General features: G+C 61.6%; 1 protein-coding gene across 2 annotated transcripts; it reads right to left on the reverse strand.

Moving 5' to 3' along the window:
* Positions 1-11709: 11709 nt before the first annotated feature.
* Lhx3 (LIM homeobox 3) lies at positions 11710-19133 on the reverse strand. Of its 2 annotated transcripts, none has more exons than XM_063244374.1 (6): positions 18941-19133; positions 15717-15888; positions 14814-15016; positions 14110-14261; positions 13851-14022; positions 11710-13160 (listed from the first exon to the last, which is right to left on the reverse strand). In XM_063244374.1, the coding sequence occupies exons 1-6, from the start codon at positions 19026-19028 to the stop codon at positions 12742-12744; spliced, it is 1206 nt and encodes a 401-aa protein (XP_063100444.1). In that variant the 5' UTR covers positions 19029-19133; the 3' UTR covers positions 11710-12741. The 2 variants fall into 2 exon arrangements, with proteins under 2 accessions (XP_063100444.1, XP_003473166.1); XM_003473118.2 differs by having other exon boundaries at positions 17515-19101.
* Between the last annotated feature and the right edge of the window lie 297 nt (positions 19134-19430).

Genomic DNA, 19430 nt, shown 5'->3' on the forward strand with positions numbered 1-19430 from the left:
CATCAGCGTAATGGCTCTGCAATCCGACCGGGGACTTGGTCGAGGGCCTTTGTCTCCAGTGCCAGTGACTAAGCCCCTGCTTGGCAGGAATGTGGGTCCCGGACCCCCACCCTGTCACACCAGAAACCCGAGCTCAGCTGTGTTGACTTTGGCTTCTGGGCCATGGCTTCCGGAGCCAGCCGGCAGACTGCTGCTGTGTAGACCAGTTTATAGACCCTTCCCTGGATCAGGTGTCAGCCGGGGTCATAAATCCCATCCCAAAATGCAGGCTCATCCATTAGGTGCCTGATGGGGTCTGCAGGCACCTGGGGTGGTTGAAGCAGGGCCTCAAGTCCTGAATGAAGCCAGAAACCATGTGGCAGCCGTGTCCCCCCTGCCGACAGCACCACCTGTGTAAGGGGAATCAAGTGGGCCCCAACTAGAGGGCATGGGTGACACCATGCCCTGGGCCAGGCTGTCCTGGCACCCTATCAACTCGGAGCCAGGAGGCTGCTAGAGTCACCAGCTCTGTTCCTTGGAGTTGGGTCCACACCATAGGGAAGCCACGGAGCCCAGCCACTAACCCCAGGGCCTCTGCCTGCCCCAGCCACAGATGCCACATACATGGCATATGGTGCCTGGAAGGTCACTTCCAGCACAGACCCAAGACTATCTCACAGAGGCTGTGGGATCTGCCCCCTGGGAAAGGCAGAATCTGCTTTCTCATCGTAGGGTGATTTCAGAGCTCTGAGGACGCGTCAGGCTGGTCTTCCCCACCGCTGCCTCTGCCCTCGGCCACGCCATCCTCACTGCTGGTGAGCAGGGGCTACTTGCTGTGGGCAGGGGGTCCAGGGGTGGCGGAGGCCCAACCCTGCGTATCCTCCTCAGCTGCTTGTGTTGGAGGAGCACAGTGACCTAAAGCCCAGCCAGGAGCACCAACCTTTCCGTGGAGAAAGGTTTAATTTATTGGGAGCTCAGAGCCACAAATCACAGGGCTGGAGATTTATCGCTGTCAGGGGCAGAATTGACCAGGGAGAGAAGGCGGCCTTCCCAGCTCGAGCCTCGCCTTTAATAAAGTTGAAAACGTGAAATGCACCCGTCCCACACCAGCGGGTGGGCGCCCAGGCAGCAAGGAGGGTTTATGGAGGATGCCCGGGACTGGCCATGATCATCTCATTATGGAGAGGGCAGGGACCTCCATGGCCACCATGCCATGCCTGTGGTTAAGGCCAGTTCTGGGGACTGAGTCAGCATCTAGGCAGCGGCGGAGAAGACCACAGCAGTGAAGTGGCTGGAAACCTGGTGCCCACCCTGGGAGCAGATGACCATCCCTAAAGGGCACAGAGAGGCAATAGAGGGGCAGTAGTGGCCATGATTTCCTCAGTGGTCACCATGGTGACTGTCCTGGGCCTGCACTTGGCTCCCATGGATGCCACATCCTGACTGTCCGGGTGAATAGGAGCAAGCCTGGGGTCTTGGCATGGTCACTGCTAGCCTGGCCTTGGGGCCCTGGGACCCTGCAGGGCCACCGTAGACACCTAAAGCTCAGCACAGACAGGCGGTCAGCACTGGTCACCAGGCAGGCCTGGGGCAGGAAAAAGCCATGCAGAGTCTCGAAGCCTGGCCAAAAGGAGGGATGTGGCTGTCCTGTGGTGCTCAGTGGGTGTCTTCCAAGGAATTTCGGCAAGGATGGGTACCCTTGCTGGCCACTGGTGCAGGGTAGGATTGGGCCAGGTGGACAGTTGGTCACAGCACAGGAGCTGGCAGCTGAAGGTCAGGCTACCGCAATCTCGGGCCTGCCCCTCTCCTCTGTGAGGACCCCCAAGGACTAAGAATCATCCTGGCCATCTCCCCATGTCCCCAGGTATCCCGCCCAGTCAGGGCTCTACCTCTCACACACAGAAAATAGCTTCACTGGTAGGTACAGGGGTGTGGTGGTCCGGGGTCCAGGGACCACTCCTGTCTCCTGGCAGTGAACTCCAGTGTCTGAGCTGGGACCCCAGGCTCCCAGACAGGAAGGACAGGTTGCCAGGCTTCCCTAGTTAGCCCTGGGGAAACTGAGGCATGGAAGGAGGGTTGTGCTCACAGCCATAGGGGATGCTGAGAGCTCACAGGTGGCCCCGGCCTGTCCCCAGGAGGCAGACAGACCATGAAAGGGACTTGCCTGTGGGACTGGCCCATCACCCCACAAAGACCCTTTGGGCCCTGGGTGGGGGCTCTTGGCTTCCCACCCCCCACCATGTGGATGCCTGGCCCTGTCCTGTCCCACGGTGGGTCAGCTATTTCTCCCCATGGCATCGGAGCTCACCTGGCCTGAGTCACTTTGTACAGAACAGGGCCTCATGACCCCAGCATACCACCCCCACCCCCACCCCACCCCACCCCATGACCCGGGGTGCTTGCGGGCAAAGTGAGCTAAATAACCACACTTCTCACCCGGGAGGACAGTCTCGGGTCTGTCTCCGGAGGAAGTGGTGAGGGGCCATCGGGGAGCAGCTACATGCACCTGTGAGTGTGCGCGTGCCTGTCTTCATGTACGTGTGTGTGTATGTGTGTGTGAGTGATGTGTATAACAAGGCTGCATGCGCAGGTGTAGTGTAAAGGTGCACGCCACAGTGAGCAGGTGTGCATGTGTGTATGTGTGTACGCTGGGTGTGCCTACCAGGTGCACAAAGAATGCCTGCAGGTGGCCGTGTGCCTGGGTCCTTAGCAGCCGGGTCCTGGGCCACCTGCTGGGCCCTGGCCTCCACCCAGCACATCAGGTCCTACTGCAGCCCCTGGGCTGTCCCAAGCCCGCTGGAGGCCGCTCCTCTCCCTGCAGCCCCAGCGCCACCCGCTTGTCCAGCGCCCCGCCCCCAGCACTCTACTTAATGTCTTTCTCATCAGGAGTTTTAAATTATAAGCCTAAATGAGGTCTATAAATTTGACTCCATAAAATCCACGCACATCATTTTCCAACAGAAACGGCCCTCTAAGAAATATTTTCTTTGCGACCCCTTCTGCACACCCCCGTGCAATATAACATTTATTCTAATATTAAAATGGCAGGTGTTCTATAAATCGCAGTCCTCAGCACTCGCATTGATTTGCTGGCCGCGGCCATCGTGGGAGCCCGGCCTGAGCACCAGTCCATTCGATTGAGATTCTTACCCTATTTGGAGGTCAAAGAGCGGGACCTCTCGGGCTTGAACTTCTATCAGCCTGAAGCGATCGAAATGTGGGCGTGAACTGGGGGCTGGTCGCTCCCGCAGATCCAGGGCCCAGACAGGCTCCGGGGGAGGAGGGAAAGTGGGGTACAGGCCGAGACACACAGGACAGGTCCAGGGCTTCCTGTTGACTGTACCCGGTTGGGAGTGGTAGGAGCCTGAGGGAAGTTGTCAAGGCCTGCAGAAGCTGGGGATGCGGGAACCTGCCCCATGGGACAGGTCCTTCCAAGGAGTGGCAGGCCCAGAGTCCCCAGCACAGCGCCTATCTCCATCTGTCTCACCAAGGGCCCTGGGATCCAAGCTCACGGGACACCTCTGCTGGCTTGTGTCTGGGTCCCCGTCCCCACAGTGCCCTTGCCGTACCCTGCAGGGGCCCCCAGTCCCCTCTCCGTGGATCTCAGCCCGCCCAGCCCCAAGCCCCGTGATGCATGGCCAGGCTAAGTGATTAGAGAGGGAGCTGGAGCTCCGGCCTCTCACCTCTGCCCAGCCTGCCCGCCAATGCCGCCACCCGGGAGTAATTTCATTAGGCGAAGCCCGGCAGCTGGCGGAGGCGCCTTCCACGCCCGCGCGGGAATGGAATTTCTTTATGGAGATGAGAAATCGGAATATGAAAATTTAAGCCGGAGTGGATGTAATTCAACTTTGCATTATTTATCGGGGACACAAATCCTTTCTAATATCGTCGGATTTGGGAGGCTGGGGCAGGGTCCCTGGGCTCTGGTGGGGGGGCTACTTTCCATCCCCCAAGGCTGGCAGTGCCTGGGGCAGAGGTGAGCAAGGGTGAAGGCTGCGGGGTGGGGGAGCTGGTGGGGAGGGGCTGCAAAGCTGCGGGGACAGAGAGGGTGCCAGGATGCCAGCAAGGACCCCCACTTTGCTCAGAGCCAGATGGGTCATGTCCTCCCTTGGGCCCAGCACACTCTCTGCCACACCCTTGTGGGGCTCAGCCAGGGGGGCCCCGGAGTGTGACCTTGTGCCTGGCCACAGGCTCCCGGGTGTCCAGGGCTCCAGCGTTCCCTCTGCAGGGGCACCGCACCTGTCCTTGGTATCACCGGAGACCCGGGCTTTCAGGGACATGGCTCAGCCCATAGTGGGGGACCTGGGAGGGCGGCCCTGCCCCCTTGCACAGGAGGCTCTGAGGAGAGCAGAGCAACAGGCAGGGACACTGAACATGGTAAACGCTGGTGTTCTAGATTCTGGAGCGTTTTGCAGTTTTCATTTTCTTGTATTTTTAATTATTCAGAGCCCTCATAGAGGGGCACGGTCATGATCTCAGCACTGAGGGGCTGAGGCAGGAAGCCTGCCAGTTTGAGGGCTGTTTAGTGACTTAGTGCAACACTGTCTCAAAGAAGCGGGGGGAGAGGGGGCTGGAGATGTAGCTCAGTGCAAAGGCCCTGGGGTCACTCCTCAGGATTTAGAAAAAGTTTGGTGTTTGAAATGTTAACTTTTCAAAGTTAATTTACAAATGTGATGATTATGAAGCTTAAGCTTAGCATATTCTTAGAACAATGTTAAGGAAATTTTACAATGTCCTTAAACACGTAAACTTAAATGTTTGGTTTCCCTTGGCTGGCCCTCAATTGTTGAATATAACAAAAAAAAAAAAAAAAAACAACTCACAAGTGAGATCTGAGAAGACACTGAACAGGCTCCTCCACTCTTTGATCCTTCTAAATTTCCCCTGCTGAGGCAACACGTAGTGCATACCCATCTTCCCACCACTCAGGAGGCTGAGGCAGGAGAGTCCTAGAAAGTTCAAGGCTGGGCTACATAACCAGAACTTGTCTCAAAAAAATCAATAAATAAACAAACTTCCCATGTCTTCACAAAGGTAAGAAGAGATGGGTGGAAAGGCTACAGCCAGGGAATCACAAACCGCCCCACCAGAGTGGGCCACTGTGTTTTTGTTTCGCTTTTTGCCTTTTTGAGACAGGATCTCTCTGTGTATTCCAGGCTGGCCTTGAACTTGCGGCAGCTCCCTGCCTCAGCCTCTGAGTGCTGGGGTTGCAGGTGTGCGCTACTCAAATTGGTGGCATTTTTTAACAGAGATAAAACCAGGAATCAGCAAACTGGCGGTTGGGGCTCCAGACCCAGACCCTGGACACTCCGATGCATCTGGATCCTGATTTCTCACTCACACCTCAGTGAAGACCTATCCTGGGGTGGGGGCTTCTCGGGACATGGGCCCTAACCTGTCGTACTGTCCTGCCTTGCCTATCTGACTGGTATCCACACCCCACCCTGCCTGACTTCCCCTCCAGCTTTCCAAGGCCCCACAGGGAGGTCTCCCCAGGTGTGGGCTGCCCTGGGCTCTGGATGGTCCCTGGAAATGACCACAGTTCCCTGAGCATGGGAGGAAGGGGCAGCAAGGCCCTTGCCATCCCCACAGCTGCCCCAGACTCCTGACACAGTTCTTAAAATTCGGGCGGGGGGGTGGGCAGCCAGGTACTGGGATGCACTCCTGTAATTCCATCACTCAGGTGGTTGAGGCAGGAAAATTCCCTCCAGTTCAAGGCCAGCCTGGACTCCATATGGAGACTCTGTCTCAAAACAAAAGCAAAGAGCTGGGGATTTGGTTCACTGCCTTAAGCATCTGCCTGGCAAGCATGAGGTTATAAGGTTGTAAGTTTAATCCCTGGTACCAAAAAACCAATACAAACAAACAAACAAAACCTCCAACAAACAAGAATCCCTGGGGGGCAACTTATTAAGGTCGGCCTAGGAGGGTGCTGCCAGGCCTGGGCTCACCCTGATCTTCCACAGGCTTGTGCAGCCATTGCCTGCTTGAGCCCTGCACAAAAGGCCAGACAGAGGGCCAGGTGCAGGGGTGGGGATGGTGTGGGTGGACAGGCTGGCAGGTGGCTGTGTCCAGGAGGAGGCCTGGCTTGGACATCACCTGCCCACAGATGCTGAGTCTGCTCCCCAGGACACCGGTGCCCCCCGGCTTGAAGCACAGTGTGAGGAGTATGGCCCCCACGCCCTGGGTGGGGGGGACTGGGCATCCCGAGGTCGGGGCTGCGGTGTCCAGCTCCACCTTGGCCTCCATCCAGAGTCCTCTGACCCTGAAGGATTCTGCTCCACCTTGAAGCCAGGACCCACTGTTCAGGTGACCCTGCCCAGGTTACTCTCACCCTAGTCACAGGGGCCTATACCTCCCTGGGAGTCCCAAGGCCTCGTGCTCCCCTGGGTGTGGCTGGAGTGAGTCCCCTCCCGCCTCAAGGCTGTGCAGAGGTGAGACCTGTAGAAGGCAGAGGGCCCACACCACCTGGGACCCATCGGGTTGGAGAAGGGCTTCGGTGGGAGCTAGGAAGGTGGCCAGGGACAGGGTCCCCACAGTGCCGGGTCCTCTCAGAGGCTTCCGGGAATGCTCCAGAGAGGAGGAGGAGTGGTGCATCCTGGATCCTCTGGGCTCTGCTCAGCTTCACTGGGCTCTCTCAAAGGGGTCCAGGGTGACGCAGTGACGGTGCGGAGAACCCAGTGGTAGAGGACGCCCCAAATCGTCCCCAGAGCCCGAGAGGTACCCTTGGGACAAAGACATGAGTTGTGCCTACTGGCCACCTGGACCGGCGGCAGGGACCAGGGACCCTGGAGCAGACAGGGCGCAGGGCACAGTGGCCGCCTCTTGGGCTGCCCTCTGGGGGAAGCCGAGGCAGGACCAGCCTCAAGGCCTTGGCTGCTCCAGAGGGCCAGGAGGTCCCAGCAGCCCACCCGCAGCCCGGCCCCTCCCTGGGTCCCCTGAGGGGTCCCGGGGTGGGAAGGACCCTATTCCACCCCAGACCCGGCCAAGTGAAGCCCAGCTCGATCCATCTCCGCTGCAGGCCCTGACCCCACCCCCGCTCCCAGCATTTAACTAATGGGACACTTAGTTTAATGAGGAGACTTTGCATAACAGAGACCTGCTAATTAAATTTTAAACCTTGTCATTGCCTGGATTAGCCCAGCTCCGCACTGAGAGAACTGGGGAGCGGGGGAGGGGGGTGGACCCTCCTGGCCGCGCGAGGCCTCCCCGCCCCTACCGCCTCCCCGGGCCTGGGGTACCCAGGAGGCCCAGCCACCTCCAGGGAGCTGCGAGGTCCTCGGGAAGCTCCGAGGTGCCGAGGGCTCTGGGAGGACCCGCTAGCCTCCCTGACCCGACCTGTTCCAGGCAGGTGGCCCAGGTCCCTGCAGGCCCTGCATTCCTGACCTCCCCTACCCACTGCCAAGCCTCAGGGCAGAGAGGGAGTGTATGAGGGGCGTGTGTCACCGCCTCACCCTGGTGCTTAGGTCCCCGCCGCCGGACTTTCCATTAGGTGGGGGCGGCACTGTACCTGGGGGACCGGACAGAGCTGCTTTATGGGGTCCACTGGGCCCCAGCCTTTCCCAAAGCCCCGGGAGCCAGGGAGGAGTTGGCACTGTTCTGGGCGGTCCAGTGGGCGTTGGGTGAGGATGTGGCGGGGGAGGGGAGGAGAGGGAAGTGGGGAGGCCGACCCCAATGCCTCGCGGGTGGCTGCGATCCTGGGCCAGGGGCCCTGGTGCGGAGCCCTGGAGGTGGGTGTGCCCTGCAGGGTTCTAGCTGGGCTTTTAGGAGGTCGCTGGAGGATGACAGGTTGCCACAGGCACGGGCTCCTCCCGCTGCCTGCCAGTGAGTCCTGGGGATGAAAGGGGAGCAGCCAGGCCTCAACTTCCGGCCTGCCCCCCTCCCGTGAGCCCGGACTTGCTGGCCTTGGACTCTGGTTGGAGAAGGAGCGTGATTCGGAGGACAAAAGTGAAGCTCTTTATCTCTACCTGGCTGTACCGCGCTCCGCCTCCCGGAAGAACTGGAGGCCCCCTGCTTGCCCCCCACTTCCTGTCCCTGGGTCATGGGTGCTGGGTGTGGTGTGCGCGGTTCGTGCCTCCCATCGGGGGAATCTCTCCCGGCTCAGGCTCCCAGCGCCCCTCCCCCGGTGGGCTGGACACCCCGGGGCTGAGGGAGGCCGGCATCGGCTCTGTTTCCACCCGCGGACCGCGGCCAGCACAGGCTCTGAGCGCCCCACGCGGAGCTTTGGTGCCCGTTTGCAGTTCCGGGCCTGCTGCGCTAGGCTCAGGACGTCAGGAGCCGCCGGGAATACTTTGCTTGGGGTTTCTTTTTTATTTTAGTTTTTGTTTTTTGAGATAGGCTTTCACTATGAAGTTCGGGCTGGCTATGAACCAGGTCTTGAACGCTCCCATAGGGACTTAGTGGCAAAGAAGGATTCGACCGAGGTGAGGACACCTGGGGCGCTCAGATCCTCCTGCCTCAGCCTCCTGAGTACTGGGGTCTTGCACTACCTTGCAAGACCCTGCAGGGTTCCGGCCTCTCCTCTCCCTCCCTGGTCTCCAGAGGCTCCTGTGGTTTTCTGGACGGGGTTGGTTGGTTGGTTTGTTCTACTATGCATGGAGCCACATCCTGGCCCAGCACTGGGCTTTGATGCCCCAGCTACTCAGAGTTTTGAGGGACCCCTGAGTCCTGATTGCCACTTTCCTGATGACCAGGGCCTTGCACCCCCATAAGCTGATCCAGTGCCCCTGTGGAACTTGCAGTTGGTACAGAACAGGAAACTGAGGCCCAAAGACAAGTGAAGGGACTGACCATGGTAGGGGGACCCTGGATCTTCTTCCAGGTCTTCACCCCCAGTCACGGCCTCCAGTCCAGCCTCCCCCAGTGGGGAGCAGACAAGGCTGGAGGGGGGAGGACAGGGCTGCGAATGCACCCTGCTGAGCCCCAGCAGGAAGCGCCAGTCACTCTGGGGCAGCCTCAGCGGTGAGACCCAGCGCGGTGAGATCCAGCCCGATGTCCATTCCCCCGTGTGCGTGCGTGGGCCTGGTGGGGTACTGTGTTGGGGTGCACAGTGCTAAGTGTGTGTGTGTACACTCCATGCCCGTCCCCGGGCGTAACTTGTGGTCCCAGGAGAGGTCTCACCCCTGCCCTTTGCATGCTCGATGGGAAATCGAGAGGCAGCGAGTTGGGTCCTGAGCACAGCTGCCGGAGGCCTGGCGTGAGCGGCTCCCTTCGAGCCCCTGATGTCCCACCTGGGAAGTTTGGGGGATCCAGGGACAGGGACTCGAGCCTGCAGTTCGCTGCCCCCACTGCATACCCCCCACTTGACTCTGGGGGCCACAGCGCACTGCGCTCCCGGGTTGTCCTGGGCTCCCCATGTACCCCGAGGTGATGGCTTCATCTCTCACCCACTTCTGAGTGCTCACCGGGTCCCCAAGGGTCGGGTGAGATATTTTTATGGTAAAAAATGAGCCTCTGTTGCTTGGGCTGCAGGAGGTGGGAGCCGACACCAGGTCGCCGCCGCAGACGGATGAAAATTCTGCTTATGATGTCACGGCTTCCCCATTAATTAGGGGGGAGGGGCGCACCCGCCTGGGAGCACTGAGCCCGCGGCCAAAAGCTTGTCAACAGTGCCCTCGAAGCATGAAAATCTGAATAACTTTCAGATCCCTCAATGTCACCAAGGTACGGAAAAGGGTCTCCATAAGGTGTCATTCATCTCGTTGCGGATTTAAAGAGCTTTTTTTCTATTAAATTTCTTAAAATTAATGTTGCATGTTGCTCAGAGTAATTTGAACAATTATTGGCCTAAAGAATCGATCATTACGGCGCTGGGGTTCAGCGCTGGAGCCGAAGCCTTTGAGAAACCACTGATTGATTGGGGCTGCGGCCCAGGTGGGTCCTGGCCCTGTGCTGCCTTGGCAGATGGCTCGGAGCAGAAAGGCAGAGGTGTCTCTGGCCCCTGGTTAGGGGTGCTCAGGGCCCAGAAGATTTACCTCCGGGAGAAAAGGAGCCCTGTTTTGCTCTGGGATCACCGCTAGCGTCTTTCTGGAGCTTACTGTGGTGATGTAACAGGATCAGAGCTCAGAGTTAAGGGGTAAGTGATCCAGGTGTCCCTGCAGGGGCACGAGTGTCCCAGGCTGATTGGACTCTGGTGGGGGTAAGGGTGGGGCTTCTCCACCAAGGCAGTCAGCAGAAAGGGAAAAACCAGGGCAGGACCTGCAACCCTCAGGACCACCTCCAGGTTTCTCTCTGTCAGCTGTGGTCCCAAGTCCACTGTGACCACCAATGCCCCACCTCCATACCAGGTCCCAGCCCCGAGACCCCAGGCCACGGGAGGCCGGGACCTTGCCTTAGGGGCTATGCCAGGTTAGGGCTGCAGGATGAGGGAGCCTTGGAGTCACAGCTGAGTGTCTGCCCAGGGACTCACTCCCTCTCCTGCCGCAGACCTGCTCAGACCATAAATGTACCATTCAGGTAGAAAAACTGAGGCCGGCAACGTTGTCACAGGTGGGCGCTCAGGGACCAGGCTGGGACCCTACTGACCCTCCCACCCCAGTAACTCAGTCTGCACTGGATGGGGGGAAGCCCCGGCCTTGAGACCCCTCCTGGGAGCCTACTGGGCACTGTGCAGAGGCAGCCTCCAGGGGACACTCAGCACTTGTTACCAGTCAGAGCCTTCGGGGCCTGGGGATGGGGGGAGAGAGGACAGCTCTGTTTCATCCCAGCTGCCTGATCCCACCCCCACCCATGAAATCCAGCAGCCCAAGCCTCTGTCCTTGGGTGGGCGTTTACATTACCCTCGCTGGGCACTGCAGTCTCTGCCCTCTGTGCTTGTATTGCCCAGGCTTGTGAAGATGCTGGGCGCTTTCCATGTCACTGTCTCCAGGTACCCAGTGCCCCACACCCCGCCCAGTGGCCTCCCGTGGTCCCCTCCCTCCCTGTGGGGAGCCAAGTGGCTGCTTCTGTGCCCAGGCCTACCCTAGCTCTGCCCTGCAGGCAGAGTGTTCAGCCTCCCCCTGCTCCTCCCCTGTGCCTCCTCCCCTGTGCCCCACTGCGGGGAAGTGGGCCCCCGCAGTGGGGGGGGTGAGAGGCGGGGCTTGGACCTGTCTCTGTGGGATCCTCGGAGCCCTCTGGCCCAGTTCCTCCTTCGGGCTCCCATCCCCCCCTACCCAGGATGGAGCCGATTCCATCTCCCCTCCCCTCCCTCCCCCTCCCTTCCCCTCTCCTCTCCTTTCCTTCCCTTCCGTGGGAGAAGGCTGTGGGCCAGCCTGGGCCAGCCTTGAGACCAGGCAGGCTGTGGGCCCCATCAATCTTGTCCAAAAAGGTGGCTGGACCTGGGGATACTCAGAGAGTAGGCCCAGCCTCCTGCCCCAAAGAAGTCCGGCCAGCCTGACTCCCGCCTTAGGTCTCCCTTTGGGGTCAGTCGCTGCTGTCCTATCTGTAAGGAGAGCCGCATTCAGAGGGCTGGGCCTGGCCTGGGCCACAGTGGGCTGGTGGATCCTGGACACCAGCACAGGTGGATATCAGTATCCAGGGCCCCCCACCCTGGGCAGCACCCTGAGGTCCCAGCTCTCTGACAACCAAGGACAGAGAGCAGAGACGCTGCCAGGGCACGCAGGAACCCAGATCTGCATCAAGTCCCAGCCCCAGCAAGGGTCAGCATCCCCCCCCATCTATCCGAGGACTGACTCCTGCTTCCCTGGCCCCCACCCCAGCCCTGCAAAAAACAGCCTTCCCGAGACTGGAGACTGCAACTGACCAATTTATTGAAGTCTTGGAAAAAGCTGGTCACCATGGTTGTGGCTGGGGATTTAGCTCAGCGGCATAAACGCCTGCCCTGCAAGCAGGCAGTCGTGAGTTCAATCCCCGGTACCGATAAAAAGGAAAAAGACACAAAAAAAAAAAAAAAAAAAAAAAAAAAGAGCTGATCACCAGAGAATAAATAAAAGTCACAGGACGGTCACAGAACCAACAGGTAGCCCCAATTTTGCTTTGGGGAATGACTTGGACTAGTGCTGGGGCTGCAGGCGCCTCCCAGCATCCACAGTGGGGGAGCTCCGCCCGCACACCTCCCCTGGGGAGGGCCGGCTGTTTGGCACCTGAGTCCTCGGTGGAGCCTGGACAATACCAAGGGGAAAGGAGGGATCTGGGCCCACCAGGAACCCTGGGAATCCCACATCCTCCACAGGGTACTCAGGACCACCTTGGGGCTGCTGAGATCCAGGAGAGGAGGAGCAGGGGCTCCAGTGAGGCCCCAGAACCCTGGGGAGGAAAGGACCCCCGGGGTCTTATCTCGGGCAACAGAGGATCCACATGGCCCCTCCCACCGCAGCCTGCACCAGCAAGCCCGATCTCTGACCTCTGGGGGTCAAGGATCAACGACTCAGCAGCTTAGGAGCCAGGGGAATGAAAACACAGTCATTAGCATCTTTACTGTCAGATGTTAAAGCATTTCCAGCCCAGCGCAGTAGCGGTGGGACAGAGGCCAGCCCTGGGCCTTGCAGGTCCGAGCAGCTGCAGACACTCAAGATGAGGGCGAGGGGGCGTCGCCTGCAAAACGCAGCCACAGTCTAGCTTCTGGGCAGCCACAGCTACATCCTTCCCGGGAGGAGCCGGGCGCCGGCCCGAGCAGCCGAGGAGGGTCAGGCGGAAGGCGGGATCTGCAGGCTCCGCAGGCTCCAGCCCTCCCGAGACGGCCTCATCTGGCTGCCATCTGAGGTCCTGGGGTGGCCAGCGCCGCCCACCCTCCCGTGCAGTGCTGGGTGGCGCTTGCAGCCTCAGTCAGAACTGACCATGGTCCACCTCGTCCAGCCAGGAGGCCGGGCTGGCAGGAAAGTCGGGGTAACCCCCGCTGCTCCCCGTAGACAGGTCAGAGCTGGGTCCATTCCCCGACAGCCCCCTCATGGTCGGGGTGCCACCTGGTGCGCCCGGGGGCAGAAGACCCAGGCTGGTGTCGGGGTATACCAGGCTAGAGAGCAGGGGCTGAGTGCCGGGGAGGCTCTGCGGGGCCGCAGGAGACTGGGGGATGCCATAGGGGCTGCTTGGGCGCAGCTCTCGGTAGGGTTCCGGGCCGGCCAAGCCTCCGTGCTCCAGCGCAAAGCTGCCCAGGGCTCCCGTGGGCCGGCCCAGGGCAGGGGTGGGCTCCCCCAGGCTGCCATAGAGACCGTTGGTGGGGCCCATTTCGGCCAGGGAGGGCTCCTCTGCAAGGGAAGTGGGGAGCAACAATCAGCCCCTTCCCTCAGTCCAGCCCGGTGGTTCAGTGGGCACAGGATCCCAGGAGCCTCTTCCGCCTGTGGGACTCACGGCAGCCCTGCGTACTCCCCAGCCCTCCAGCCTACCACCCCGACCGAAGGCAGAAGTCTACGGAATGTGGATTCCCCGCCTGGGTCAGATTCCGAGCAGCCGGGCCATGGAGCAGTATGATCCCCAAGACAGCTCCTCTGGGGTCGGGGTACGGGTACCACCTTCCTTTTTACAGACGGGAAATTTGGGCCCCAGCAGGTGGCAGGCGTCAGGGCTGAGTATGTTCTGGTGTGGATGACCCAGCATGCAGACCCCAGGACGAAGGAGCCCCTCTCCTTCCCAAATCCAAGCAGCCCAGACTGTTGCCATTTGCCCCCTGAAATTATACAGGGCTGTGGCTAGAGAGACTGGGCTATCCCCTAGGGAGCAGGTGCTAGGCTGGTGCCCAGCTCAGGGGCAAGCTGGGTCACTAGGAGGGTCCTGTCCCAAGCGGCCAGTCCGAAGGCCTGGGGGAGGGACTGGGTCTCTAGGTGAAAGCCAGGAGCATGAGCCATGTAGGAAGTCCCGGCACCCTGGCCTCAGGCAACCCAGGCAGCCACATCTTTCCCGATCACCAGCTCCCGGGCAGAGGCGGGGCCCAGTCCTACCGTTGAAGGAGACCTCAGCGTCACTGTCCTGCCCCTCCTGGATGCTGTCCTTGTCGGACTTGGAGCTGCCCCCACGGGAGCGCTTCATGTTGCGGAAGTACTGTCCCCAGCGCTGCCGGCCAGCATCTTTCTTTAGCCTCTTCTCCTTGGCCCGGCGGTTCTGGAACCAGACCTGAGGGATGGAGGTGTTGAGGGGACTTTATGCAGGGTTCCCAGAAGGGGACCCTAATGTCTGGCGCAGCGGTGGAGGAGCGCTGACCTGCACAACTCGCATGTCCAGCCCGGTCTCAGAGGACAGCTGCTCACGCACATGTCGCGCGGGCTTGGGCGAGGTGTTGTACGCGCTCTTCAGCGTCTCCAGCTGCTTGGCCGTGATGGTTGTGCGCGGGCGCTTGGCAGTGGCCTCAGCCTCTGCACCGGACCGGACGAGAGAGAGAGAGAGAGAGAGAGAGAGAGAGAGAGAGAGAGAGAGAGAGAGAGAGAGAGAGGTGAGGCCACCTGCCCCAGTCCCCACACACTACACCCCAAATGCCTACCCCTGTACCCCTGGTCCCCAGGCCCACCCGGATACTCCCTGCAGCCTGTGGGCTTGGAAAAAAGTGGAGAAGACGCACATACACAGTGGAGGGAGTGGAGAGACAGGGGCTTGGGGTCAAGGCCCCGTCTCAGGGCCTCTGCTCCCCGGAGTCTGAGGCCAGGGTTTTGCAGCCATGTGAGAGGAGAACTCAGAGCACAGTGTTAACCACCTAATCCAGACACCTGAATGAGGTGCACTGAGCCGCAGGTCCCCACTGCTTCCCCCATCAGCCAGCAGGTTGGTCATCCTTGCTTGACTCGGGGTGGCATCCAGGCACCCCTACTTCCCCAGCCCCAACCTCTCACCACACCCAGACCTCTGAGAGCCGGGAGAAGGTCTGAAGGTGAGGAGCTCCCAGCAGCCCCCGCCACCCCCTCCCCGCCCACCTCGCTGCTTGGCTGCTTCGTAGTCTGCCTTGCACACCAGCCGGCTGTCCTCCATGAGGTAGAACTCGTCACCCGTGGCTAGTTGCCGCTTGCACACCACGCAGGCAAAGCAGTGCAGGTGGTACACGAAGTCCTGGGCACGGCGCACCACCTGCGTGGGCGGGATGCCCAGCTGGCATGCCGCGCACTTGGTCCCGAAGCGCCTGCAGGATGCACAGGCTCAGTCAGCAGCTCTTTCGCCCAGAGCGGGTCTCGGAGCATGGCCCGGTGGGGCTGGCACTGGGCAGCGGTCGTCCAGCCTGGCCCGAGGTAAGAGCCTCAGGCACCACTGGCACTGCTTGGTGGGACTGAATCGGAGGAGCGGGGCTACCTGGGGCAGCCTGCAGCCCCAAAGCCTGGCGGGCCCAGCATCAAGCTGGGGAAACCAAAGGTTGAAAGGGACAGGCTGGCCGACAGGCAGAAGGAGGGAGGAAGGCGGGAGAAGGAGCCGTGCTGGATGCTGGACCCTCTGCCCACTCTCCTGGGAGTCTTTAGGCCCTGCAAACGGGGCTGATAGAGACCTTAACAGTAAAACCCTAAACCCGCAGCCTGGGGGCCCTCGGTGCCCTGATCTGCATATAAAGCTTTCCAGGTGGAAAAGGGAAATGGGCCCGGGTGAGGAGGGAGTGAGTCTAGCAGCGTTCCGCAAATTTGGCTTTTTTAACTGCTGCTTCTGCGGTTTATGGAGTAAGTCACTCCCTCCCCCTAGCAGCTGCTGAGGTCCCGGCCAGGCACAAGCCACCCTCAGGGTGCTCCCCAGCTCCCACCCCAATCTGGCTGGGCCTCAGGTGCCCCTGGGGGAGTGGGAGAGGCACAGCCCCATCGGCTGTGCTCTGCTTCCTCCCCACCTGCCCCGAGGCTCACTTGAAGAAGTCGTCCTTGCAGTAGACGCTCTCGCCCCGACTGAAGCAGCGCTCGGCCAGCGGCGTGTGACAGTCGCTGCACCTGAGGCACTTGCTGTGCCAGTGCCGGTCCAGCGCCTTCAGGATGAAGCGGTCCAGTATGTGCTGGTCGCAGCCTGCACACAGCGGGATCTCTGTGGGCACAGAAGAGACTGGGTCGCAAGAGCTCCCTGGCCTTCTCCGAGGCTGAGCCAACCTCCTCGCCAGCCCTCAGGACCCAGAGTGGCCAGCAACCCCTGTCACTGCACGTGCTCCCTGCCTCAGTGGCTGCCTGGCTTCCCAGGGGCAGGAAGGGACTGAAACTTGTCCCTGGCCAGGTGGCAGCTAAGGAAAACAAAACAGTTTCAAAAATGTGTTGGGGCACTGTCCTGTGCCCAGCCATGCTGTGAGGCTGAGGGCTGCCAAGTACAGATGTGTCCAGCAAGGGGCACGTGTGTTGGGCTCAGTGTGCACTCCAGCCTGGATCCACTCTGGAAGGGAACCCGGTAAAGCACATCTTCGAGATCGGCCCAGGTGGGGCCTGAGGCACCTCCTTCAGACCATTAAGCATCTTGGCTTCACTTGTGAGATGCCCAGCAAGCAGGGCGCCCGCCTGGTGCTCCCGTCTGCAGGTGTCCAGGGTAGAACCAACGTCCTTCCCATCCGGCCAGTGGCAGGGCACTTATGAGCAGGCTAGCGTGGCCCGGGCACCGGTGCCAGGGTGTACAGTGGATGGTTCACCTCTGCATTCCAAAGAGAGCCCACAGGCACTGGGGAAGCCCAAGAGAGCCCTGAGGGGTCAGCAGGGGCCTCTCCAGGTGGTCGTGTCTGAAGACACTGCTAATTTAACACCAGTCTGGAAGAGGGGGCAGCGGTGCGCAGGAGCCGGGACCTATCCGGATGTGGGCCCCTGAGCTGTGCTCTCATCCTTGGCGGTGCACTGTGAGCTCCAGCCCCGCACCCAGGTTTGGGAGGACTCGGGAAGGGCTCTTTCCAGCTGAGGAAGGAGACCCTGGAAACCTCGGTCCTGCTCGGCTGGAGAGCTTCTGCGATGGATGCATGGCCCGCATGAGGCAAAGCCATGGGTTCGCATAAGGAGCACGAAGACTCGCTGTGCACCCAGGGTCCCCTCACCAGCAGCGACTTCCCGCGCTCCCGACACCCGATCGGAGCCGAGCTGCCCGCGCAGCGCGGATTCAGCACCGTAGTCCGGACAGCGCCCGGAAGGCGGCCACGAACCCCGCATCGGGCAAAAGCTGTGCGGCTCCCGCACACCCGCGATCCCAGCGATCCTCGAGGCCTCGCGTCCCGCTCACCCTGCCTGGAGACCTCAGCCCCCATCTCTGTTCCAGCTGCGCCCTTGTCGAGCTCCCTCCCTCCAGCGCCCCCACTCTCCCTCCAGCCCCTCCCAGGAACCCAGAAAATAAATTCCTAAGCGGGAAGGGTTCGGCGCGCAGTGTGAACCCTTCCGCTGCCCCAGTCCCCGCTCCCAGCGCAGAGTGGACACTGGGGCCACTGAGACCATGCCCTGGGTCGGGCTTCCTGCGCGGACTGGCCTGGCCAGCAGCACGCGGTGGCTGGCAGGTGCGCGCGGGTGCGGCTGTGGGACCTTGGACAGCGTGGGGGACACAGACCAGCCTCCGCTGACACTCTGGACTCGTCCCTGGAGCGCGGGAGCCTCCACAAGCACACAGCCGTCGTGGGGACTCCGCGCCGGCCCGGGGCGGTTCTTGTACCCCGAGCGCTGCCCGCTTGGCCCTGCACACCACCTTCGCACCCACCTCGGCGCAGGTCCGCCCTCCGCGCCAGCAGCGCCAGGAGCAGGTCGCCGCCCGCCGACTCCCGCGCTGGGTCCAGCTCTGCGCGCGCCTCCATGGGGCCACCACCTTCGAACCACGCCCCTGTGCCCCGCGATGCCTGGGGACCCGGCTAGAGTCTGAATCGCTCCCGCGCTGCTGGTCGCTGCGCCCGCGGGCAGCCCGACCCGAGCCTCGCGGCTGAGGGCGGAGCGCAGGGGCGGGGCCGCGGCGCGGGGCGGGGTTGCGGGCGTGCGCGGGCTGGGCCTGGGCCGCGGGGCAGGACCGGTCGGTGCTGCCCTTGGCGCTGGCTCCTACCCTGCAGCTGCCTCCCCAGGGCGCCGCAAGAGGTGGGGTGCGGGCACCGGAGGGAGCCGGGTTCTCCTCCCCCTGAAGTTTGGCCTCGGGAGCTTCACAGCCAAGAGGCCTCGAGACCACGTCCGGCTGCAGAAGGCCACTAAATCCCAGAGACAGCTCCCTGAGCCAGACGCCACCCGGGACCTCCAGCAACGTGGGCATCCGCGCCATGGCTGGAAATGCCCGTGGAGGGGTAACTCTCAGGAGCTAAGCTGCCTGGATTCAGCCTGGATAGGCAGCCAAGACCGGGCCAGGTGGACTGAGCCCGGAGCTGTGCGTTGCAGCGCCCTGGTCCGGCGTGCACAAAACCTCTTGGCGCCTGGTTTCCCGGCATCCTGCCCCAGTGCGCACAGGTGAACCCGTGGAGCTGCCCAGGTGAACCCGTGGAGCTGCCCTGGCCCCCAACGGTCAGGACACCCCTTTCTCTCTGCAGGAGGCCCAAGGCGTGGGCATAGGCCTGTATGGCCATTGCAGGGCGGCCCTGGGAAGTGCTGGGAAGCCAGTGGGTTGGTATCAGCGAGCCTCACGGTTCCCCAGCCCTCAGCCAGAGGACAGTGACCCCGTTCACCTGCATCTGTGCTTGGTACGCGAGCTATGAGGACCAAGGGCTGAAGGAGGATGTGGACATACACAGACCTCCTGCCAGCGCCACTCTGCAAGGAGGGCCAGCATGCCCTGCTGGGCAGAGTGGGCGCCAGGGCACGGGGTGTGGGCCGTTGAGTGTCAGCTGCGGCAGCGGCGGTGGGGCTGGGTAAGGGGCGGCCCCACGCTCCAGGCATCTGGCTGGCCCGCCAACAATGCCTCTATTATCTCCCAACGTCCGTGGCCATGGAATGGCCCCTGGGGAGGACAGTGAAGGGGGAGAGGCAGCCAGAAATTCCTTGCCATAGGACGGGGCGGTTTGGGGAGCCGAGCAGTCGGGAGGTTCTGTGGTCACTCCCTGTCCCTCTTGCAGTCACCCTGTAGCCATTCCTGCCCTGCTCCCCTCTCCTCCTTCCCGCAGGCCTGGGCCGTCCAGGCAGCTTCTACCCCGAGCTTCTACAGTAGCTCTTACCCCGAGTACCCCCGAAGGTGCAGAGGGTGTGCGCGGCGGGGGCCCCGGGCCTATCTCGGTCCTGCTCGAGCTCCGTTTCCAGCAGCATCGCAGCGGAGTCTGGTCCCGAGCGGGAAGTCTCCGGACGGCCGCAGCTTCCCCGGCCGCCCGCGCTGTCGCGGGTCAGAGCCCGGAACTGTGTGGGCGCTGTCCGCGGTGCTGAAGGAGGCGTCGCACCCGAGCCCCCGCCCCTCCCCTGTCCCCGCCCCCAGCCCCAGCCCCCTCCAAGTCTGCGCGGGCGGTGTCTGTTGCACGTCCCTCCTAGACTGGATCTGAGAGTCCTTGGACCCCTGGCTGGCAGAAGTCAGTTACTTAAATGTTAAAGGCCTGTCGGCACTGTTCGCAGCAAGCGGGGAGAAGCCGTTGACGTGGCCTCCGGGCAGCAGGCTCTGGAAGCTGAGTCCAGGCGCCCGAGTGTGCTTGCAGGGCCCCGCTGCAGGTACAGGTGGGC

This window comes from Cavia porcellus, unplaced genomic scaffold, assembly GCF_034190915.1.
Source record: "Cavia porcellus strain 051 isolate PalLab524CR breed Dunkin Hartley unplaced genomic scaffold, mCavPor4.1 scaffold_49, whole genome shotgun sequence".
In the NCBI taxonomy this organism is placed as follows: Eukaryota; Metazoa; Chordata; class Mammalia; order Rodentia; family Caviidae; genus Cavia; species Cavia porcellus.